The following is a 9,322-nucleotide window of genomic DNA, read 5'->3' on the forward strand; positions in this document are numbered from 1 at the left end:
TGCCCAGCCCTAATATATATATATACTGTATTACTGTATATATCAAGTTGAGCAGTTCAGGTATCTTGGGATCATGATAAAACACATGTGAGATTGACAGCCTGTTACGAGTGTCAGCTGCTGTGATGTGAGCTTGACTGTTTAAGATATCTACAGTCCCTGACAAAAGTCTTGTCGCTTGTGTGCAAATTGACCTGAAGTGCCGCTGAAATATATTTCTAATCAAGATTTATCTACAAGAAATGGCTCATTTTAATCCCAACAGCTTTTGTAATAATGTTTCAGTGAAAAAATAACCTGTCAAAAAGTATTCTAATATTCACAGCCTGGTAAAGCCCATTGAGTCAATTTTTGCAAAGACATAAGTGTTGTCTCCTTGTCATATGAGCTTCACCTGGGACTAATAATGGATCCATTAGGTCTCAGGTGTGTATAAAAACAACCCCAGTACACTAGACCTTCACATCAACTGCAACTAGACCTCTGCAAACAGGCCTAAGATTCACCCTGAACTAAAGTTTGGATTATCAGAAGCTGAACCAATCCACTGCTGATGTGGCAGACACCTTCAATGTGTCCAGCGTCAAGTACGAGAATTAAAAAAAACATTTGAAGACACTGGAGACGTTTTTGACAAGCCCAGTCGCAGCAGACCCCGCAAGACAACTGCTCGAGAGGACCGTTTGTTGGCTCGAAAATCAAGGCCAGCCCCAGCAGAGCTCCACGAGACCTGGTCCCCTGAAGTTCCTGTGTCAACCAGAACGGTTGTCGGATTCTGTCTCAAATGGCCTCCATGGTCGAATCAGTGCCCAGAAGCCGGCACTAAAACAAAGACAATTGAAAAACCGTGTGGCATGCCCGGCCCACAGCCTGCTAAAAGGATGGACGCTGGAGAGTGGAAGAAAGTGGATTTTTCAGATGAATCTTCTGTTGAATTACACCACAGTCGCCGCAAATTTTCAGGAGACCTACTGAGCCCGCATGGATCCAAGATTCACCGCAAAACAGTGAAGTTTTGGTGGCGGAAAAATCCTGGTCTGGGTTACATCCGTATGGGGTGTGTGAGAGATCTGCAGGTGGAAGGCAACATCATAGTCTCAAATACCAGACATCTTAGCTACCTCTTATATTCCCAACCATAAAAGAGGCCAAATTCTCCAGCAGGATGGTGCTCCATCGCATACTTCCATCTCCTTCAAAGTTCCTCAAGGCGAAGAAGATCCATGGTCCAGATTGGCCGGCCCGTCCACCAGACTGAACATCATGGAGCATATGTGGGTAGGATGAAGAGGAAGCATGGAAGACCAAACCAAAGAGTACTGATGAACTCTGGGGCTTTCCTGCTATTCCTGATGACTTCATCAACACATGGTCTGGATCCTGTGCAACCGCATAGGTCCAGTCCTCCTCATGGAAGTCATACAAGATATTACATTTGGATCTCACAGCACCACTATTTATCTGCTGACATATTTTAGTATTTGCAGTATTTGTTCATTTCTGTATAGGGCACAAACTTTTGTCTTGCCAAAATTTGACCTTTCTGTCTTGTTTAAATATAAATCTTTATTTGTGAAACTAATTTATTTCAGTGCATTGAACATCATTGGGAGGGTTTTAGCTTTTCATATGAGCTATTTCTTACACCAATTGATTAATTAAAAGTCAGGTTAATAGCAGGTGTTTCTACTAAATAGATAAGCAACAAGACTTTTGTCAGGGACTGTATCTGCAGGTGTTGCCAAACATGATAGCGAGTGAGGGGTTCAAGAGTTGCGGATGGCTGTGGTTGTGAGGCCCTGTTTCCACATAGATGGTTATTTTGAAAAACAGAGACATTTCCCTTTGTTTACATGCAAACAGAGAATTCATTGAGCGTGCTGCAGAGCTGAGTGCCAGTGCTGTTTTCTCCTGCTGCATTTTTACTAGATTGGTTTAATCTCATTTCTGTTTGTCTTTTGCTCTTTCTTACAGTTTTATAGTATAAAAAAGGAAAGTTTCTTCGTCAAACCCCAAGAAAAGTTATGCCTTTTGTTTTTTGGAGAACTTTACACTGTTCGCTAACTGTCGAGCTTTGAAGAAGCAGCTCATTCCATAGACAGTATAGTAAAAGGACAAGCACATGACAGGCACAATCAGACAAGGTTATATGCAGCATCAACGGGTCTAAGGTCAGGCAAACAGTGACAGCCATCTTCTCAGAATGGGAGTGTGGAAAAACAGCAAGAAGCTAATCAAAGTAATGACACATGTGCAAAGTCGGTACAATCATGTGCTTCAAGACAGTCAAGTGGAGTCTCCACAGCTAGCTCCTCAGCAATAAAGCTTTGGCTAAGGCAGAGGCTGCCCGTGCTCAACTTTCCTTTTGTAGAAGAAGAAGCCAGAATAATAATGCAGAAAGCTGACCTTGAAGCAAGCCTCCATATATTAAAAAGTCAGAAGGCTGTTGCTGCTGCAACAGCTGAAGCTGCTGTATATGAGGTCGCGGGACTACAAAATGAAAGTTCTTGTGTTTGGAAATAGCCCATCACCAGCCCTGTCTATTTATTGCATGAGGCGCGCTGCAGCAGAGGGTGAGAGAGAGTATGTCGCTGATGCTGTTGTAAGACATTTTTATGTTGTTGATGGACTTGCATCTGCACCAACCCCTGAAGAAGCGACTGACATCCTAACAAGATCACAGAAGATGCTAGCTGACTCCAACCTGAAATTGCACAAGATAGCATCCAACAGTCACAAAGTTATGGACGCTTTTCCAGCTGATGAGCGGGCCAAGGATCTGAAGGATTTGGACCTCAGGTCAGGTGATCTCCCCTTACAGCGCAGCTTGGGGGTCCTGTGGAACCTGGAAACAGACAGTTTCACATTCAAAGTGTCTCAAGAGGAAGGACCATACACTAAGAGAGGTGTTTTGGCCAAAGCCAACAGTTTGTATGATCCTTTGTGGCTCCTATAACAATGCAGGAAAAAGCTCTCCTTTGTAAACTCTCAGCTGAGCACGATGACTGGGATGAACCACTTCCTTCAGAAAAGAAGGAGGAATGGAGTAGGTGGAAATAATCATTTAAGATCTCCAACATCTCCAGATAGCAAGGTGCTATGTTCCGTTCCCACAGTCCTCTGCCCAAAGAAAAGAGCTGTGTATCTTTTCAGATGCTTCCATAATAGCCATTGGAGTCGTTGCCTACTTAAAGTCTATCAACAGTGAAGGTCAGCGGTACGCTGGATTCATAATGGGCAAATCCAAACTAGCCCCCATGACCCACACATACCATCCCACAACTAGAGTTCTAGCTGTGGAGCTTTAAGAGCTAGTCAGAGATGAGATAGACATTAACATGGATGCTTTGAATTTCTTCACAGACAGTAAGATTGTCCTTGGATACATTTGCAACAGTACTAGGAGATTTTACACTTATGTTGCAAACAGAGTGACACGCATCCATAAGTCTTCAATTCCTGAACAGTGGCATTTCATCTCTACAGAGAACAATCCTGCAGACCATGCCACCAGACCTATCCATGCTTCTCACCTTCAACACACACACTGGCTCTCGGGACCATCATTCTTAACACAATCCAACCCAGAGCCAGCACAGACTGCCATCTTCCCTCTAGTGGAACCGGAAGTAGATTTGGGGATACGACCTGATGTAACAACTTCAGAAACACAGTTAAAGTCAAATCGCTTTTTCTCATTGGATGACTCTGTGCCGAGTCATAGCTGTGCTCATCTGTGTGGCAAGATCATTAAAGACAACTTCAGATCAGAAAAAATGTCATAGATAGAAGCGTTACACTGAAGCAAGAACCGTAAGTGACATATTTCGTGCCAAAGTTGTAATTATTCTCACTGTGCAGTCTAAATTCTTCAGGAATGGATTCAAATGTCTGGAAACGAAGCAGACATTGCCAAAGAGTCCATGGGCGCACAGATGGGTGCAGGTGCATTTGCTATTTAAACAACGTGGACACTGGACGGGAAATTAACACCTGCGTTGGTCGTTGCCCCGTGCTGCGGCGGGTGCAAGATGGGGCCCAAAGTGTTGCTTTTATCTGAGGGACAGTAATAAGATGTTCTCTGAATCGCCTTGTGTTAAATCTTGTAAAATGTTTTAGTGGCACAACCTTATTGTGCCAAGGCAGGGAGTTTTCTGACCTCTCTGAAGTCAATTAAGAAGAATTTTGTTTTTCAAATGAATTGTGTGTGCAGCAGCGCCCCCTTTAGGCTAACCACCAGTAGTAGCTTTAGTAAATAAATTTCCATCAGAAGTCAATTAAGTGAGCAGAGTGCCAGTGCTGTTTTCTTCTGCTGCATTTTTTCTTACTAAATTGTTGCCTTGGACACTATTTTTTCGTAAGTGCTGTATAAATTACTAAAAAATGTTAAAAGTATTTGTACTTGGCATATCTTTGCTTTATTGGAGTTTTCTAATGTCAAATCACTAAATTGATAGTTAGCATGGCTTTTAGTTATGACTGTTGCTATAAGTTGTGGGTTTGGACTATATTTTGGTTTCATCTTATTTTCTGGTTGTCTTTTGCTCTTTGTTACAGTTTGACAGTAATAAAAAGGAAAGGAATTTTCTTCGTTGAACCCCAGGAACAGTTATGCCTTGTGCTTTTTGGAGAACTTTACACAGAAGCAAATAATTCCAAGGACAGTATAGAAGTGTTTTGTTGCTATTTTTAGGATTCCGATTGGGTATAGCGGTCAAGAGCTTCTTGTTACACTGCCACCTACAGGTTTGGCATGCTCTTGACGGCACTGACGGCATATCTACACGGGTACGTGCAACCGAACACTTTTCTGAAAAGTGACAGCTATGCAACATGTTATTTTTTAAACCGGAGAGGTTAAAATCTGTTTCTTTAACAGGAACCAATAGATGGTTTGGTCAACTGGTCTGCCTCCTGGCCACCTTCCTTTATATTCTACATTGTTTCGGGCATGATACTTTGTGGGAGAGACCTTGGTGCACACTGAAGGGACTCCATTTCCCAGCAGGACAAGGAATTCTTGGGGATAACTGGGAGAAGGGTGAAAAGACTGCTTGTCTCACTCTGGTACCACTGCAACCTTGACTAGGACTAAGGTGAGTCATAATTTTGATTTTATTAAACTGCACAAAAGTTATTATTTGTGATTTGATTTCAATAATCTGTATTTGAAACACTCAACAATAATTTGTGTTTTATATGTGTACATGCACTAGTGATAAAAGATGGTTTGGACTCACCTGGTATACTCTCTTCTGGTTTCCCAAAAGCTTCCACTGGTCTCTCTGGTGTTGGCAGGGGTTGGAGGGGTAGAGGCTCCATGGGTGCCTGGTGAACGGTGACTGGCTTATTGACAGGCGGATTTGGTAGAACAGTGTAGCCCATTCCACCAGGACAGATGTCTTTGAACTTAGCTACATAATAAAAAATAAAAGTTCTATCATATAAGTGAAAATAAGAAGTGCAAATAATTACATAAATGCATTGGAACCCTCACTCACACCATAGTCCTTCCCCTCACTGTGGTACCCTGTGACCACTGACACTCCCACCCCCCTTACATCATTGCTTTTGTGTTCCTCCATCTCTGCCCCTGTCTAAACAGACACTTTTTTTCTTGCCATTTAAATAAGTTTTAATAACTTTTTATGACCTCTGACGGTCAACAAATCATGCAACTCTGATTTTGACTTGTTTCAGTGTCTTTCTTATCAAATTAATGGTGGGGACAATTGTAGGTAATCCGACAAGTGGTAGGTAAATACAGTATATTCCGACCATCCCTTCCATAAATCATGCCAATGATTGTTGGAAACTACTTGCATTGCTGCAATGATAGAGAATCATTTTGATCTGATCAATAATACTAAAACCAGCCCAGCAATCATAATTACCTACTTTACAGTATCATGTTGGCAAAGCTTTGAGAACTGGTAAGTAAAGGAACCTGAAGAATCTAAAAAACAATAGTTTCTACGTGAAGTAGTATGTCTAAACGCACCAGAATATGCTAGTAGTTCAGGCTATGACAGAGACCAGGCTTCTGCCTGTTCCAGGACTAAATGTCCTTACTTAATGAATGCGTGGCTTGTTTTCATCAATGGTACAATATTTTAGTGTAGTGTAAACATAAGGAGGCAGCAAAGCGCTTCTGTACTGAGAGCCAAAACAAATGAAGACCATTCAAGCTATGAAAAATGATTAACACTGGAAAAGAAAAGAAAAGGTCCGTGATACAAGGTGCATTGTATGATTTTAATTACCATCATTAAGATTTACATTAACTTGCAATCTATCTAATTAGATCTATTTAAATGACCTAATGTAATAAAGGGGATTACTTTATAAGAAAGAACAAGTGTCTGAAATTCTTGACCTGGAACAATTAAGTTCTGACTTCCAAATAAGTTAAACTTTACTCACCACCAAACTAAGACACTCGTTTTCATTTCACAACTGATAATGACATAATGCATTAGCAAAACAGAAGCCAAACTGCGTACTTCCTTTTTCAACTAAATCTCCACACACACTGCACAAACCATTGTGCTGACAAAACCTGAACTTTAAAGGTGACAATTAGCTGCCACAATAAACCATTTAAAATAGTCCTAAAAAGGCATCTCATCCAACTAACTGCAACTACCAGAAACAAACAACTGCTAGACCAAACTGGAAAATGAAAATTAAATATTTGGCGGAAATTAAACAAAACAAACAGGAAAGTAACATAAGTGGGTCTTATAACTATACAAGGCCTTGCTAAGGTGATCTAAAATCAAATCGTAAGGAAACAATTCAGCCAGGCTGTGAAAAACATAAAAGAATCAGACACAAATCTAATCTTTCCAGATTCTTTCCCAATTTCTTGTCTTTTATTGAAATTCATAATCCTAAAATATGTGAACTATATCTTGCTGTTGTAATAAATACTGGCCTTTCCAAGACTCACCACCTTGACGTGGTGGGGGGGTTTGTGTGTCCAACTGACCCTGTATTGTGTCTGGTGGCCAGGACTTGACACAGCCTGACAGAACTACTGTACACTGAGCCACGGTTCTATGAGTCCACTACCCACAGGGAAAAGATTTGGGGTTGGGTGCATTGTTAGCCGGGGAGTAGGCAGGGACCTAGGTCAGGTCAGGATGACCTCTGGCCCTGCAGACTGGTTCTAGTGATGTGGAACATCATCTCTCCGGCTGAAGAAGGTCATGGGAGTTTGCTCATCCATTCCACATGTGCTTTGTGGACTTGGAGAAGGCTTCCAACCGTGTCCCCCTCAGAGTCCTGTGGGGGATATTGAGTATGGGGTACTGGGGCCGTTGCTACGAATGCTGATTGATTTCAACTTCCATGTTTCAAAGTTGTATTAAAGTTTACACATATTACATAATACTGTCATGAGATATAGATATGTAACATTAAAAGTCCTGAAGGTTTCTATTATACGTCTTCATGAATACTTTAACCTGATTCTAAAAGAAGTAGGGAGTCCTAATTCTACAGGTAATTCTTTCTATATGATGTCTTTTCATAATTTTAAACATACGGCATATACATTTAATTAGAGGACAGGATCAGGACAGCTTGACATCAGTGCAGAGTGATTCAGCCAGATTCAGATTCACCTAGTTTTGCTACAATAATCTTCAAAATACATAGCGAATGAGAGTGGTGTGAAGTTGGAGTCTCTCTATGAGGCTGTACTCGGGAAGAGCAGTGCTATCAGCTAAATAAATACTACATGCTTACAATGGCAATGCTACCATGCTAATGATTAACAGGTAGTGTTTACTGTGTTCATCCTCTTAGTTTATAATGTTAGCATGCTAACATTTGCTAATTAGCACTAAACAAGAAGTATTGGTCATAAACCAAAGTATTGGACAAAATACAATTTGGACCCGCTAGATGAAAACTTTGAGGATACCTAATGATTACAATTCATCCAGAGGGGGGGCATGTCTATATCAAATCTAACTGACCATTTAATAGTTTTCAATTTATTTAACTCAAAACCATAAATATCAACCGTGTTCACCATTTTACTGGAACCAAAGCTAAAAACACCTGTTGATGTCTGTCTTCTTTAGTCTGTTGGTGTCTGTCCTCTTTCTGTTGATGTCTGTCTTCTTTAGTCTGTTGGTGTCTGTCCTCTTTCTGTTGATGTCTGTCTTCTTTAGTCTGTTGATGTCTGTCTTCTTTAGTCTGTTGGTGTCTGTCTTCTTTAGTCTGTTGGTGTCTGTCTTCTTTAGTCCGTTGATGTCTGTCCTCTTCAGTCTGTTGGTGTCTGTCTTCTTTTAGTCCGTTGATGTCTGTCTTTAGTCTGTTGGTGTCTGTCTTCTTTAGTCTGTTGATGTCTGTCTTCTTCCGAAAACACGTTTTATTTCTCTGTTACATGGCTTTGTTCCAACGCCACTGGGCGCTCCTTCTCTTCAGTCTCTGTCTCTCTCTCTCTCTCTCCACCATATACCGTTACCATGCTTTTGGTCAGTCGGTTGGTCAGTTTAAAATTCTGCCATTTCGTACAGCTGTTTGTAGAGTAGAAATAAAATGGATTATTGATCATTTTATTTCTATAGTTTATAGCTGACTTTACCAGCTGACTTCTGTATTGGTCTCTTCTAAAACCAGCCTCTGCAACACCATCAGCTGGTGTGACTCACGGTGAGACAGGCCGGTTGAGGATTTTAAAAGGAATGCGCTGTCGATATCTACTATAAGAGGTGCTAAGGCGGAATCTCCACATCTCAGTTCTCCAGCAGCAGCCACCTTTATTGGAAACAAATGTTCAATGTTGTGGGCGGGGCTAAATTCGTAACGTCTCTGGTCACGCAACTGTTGTTTTTGCACAATACCTTTTGAAAAGGTGCCTGGAAGTCTGGAATGTGTCTGGGGAAACTATTGGTTGCATTATGACCATTTATTGCACTTTAATATCTTTTCCAAGCTCTACTGCACATGTTTTGTATGTCTTGTTGTGACATTTTGATATTTTTCAAATATCAAAAGTAAATATGAAAGTTCATGTTTCAAGTTAAAGTACATGGAATGTTATAAAATCCTTTTTTTTACCGTGTTATCAAAATCAGCATCGAGAATCACGTTATTTTACCGGTGTTGGCACCGACTTCGGAATTTTCCTTTATCTCTGAGATTTTAGTATTTTATCAATCACAAAAGAAAGGGCTTCCCCCTATTAAGTCGGGTTCTGCTCAAGGTTCCTTCTGGGAATATGGGAGTTTTTTTCCTTGCCATTGTAGCCATATTGTGTACTTGTAGGGCACATGTGTCAATCTCAAGGCCCGCGGGCCAGATGTGG

The 9,322-nt window shown here is 41.0% G+C and overlaps 1 protein-coding gene across 1 annotated transcript in view; it reads right to left on the reverse strand.

Annotated features, from left to right (window-relative positions):
• The window catches only part of ltbp1 (latent transforming growth factor beta binding protein 1), a 167,962-nt gene that overhangs the window by 48,567 nt on the left and 110,073 nt on the right, over nt 1-9,322 (reverse strand). Inside the window, exon 16 of the mRNA XM_032541703.1 lies at nt 5,241-5,414. Within this exon, the coding sequence (XP_032397594.1) occupies nt 5,241-5,414 (174 nt within the window). The remainder of the gene's footprint in view (nt 1-5,240; nt 5,415-9,322) is intronic.

This window comes from Etheostoma spectabile, chromosome 17, assembly GCF_008692095.1.
Source record: "Etheostoma spectabile isolate EspeVRDwgs_2016 chromosome 17, UIUC_Espe_1.0, whole genome shotgun sequence".
Classification (NCBI taxonomy): domain Eukaryota; kingdom Metazoa; phylum Chordata; class Actinopteri; order Perciformes; family Percidae; genus Etheostoma; species Etheostoma spectabile.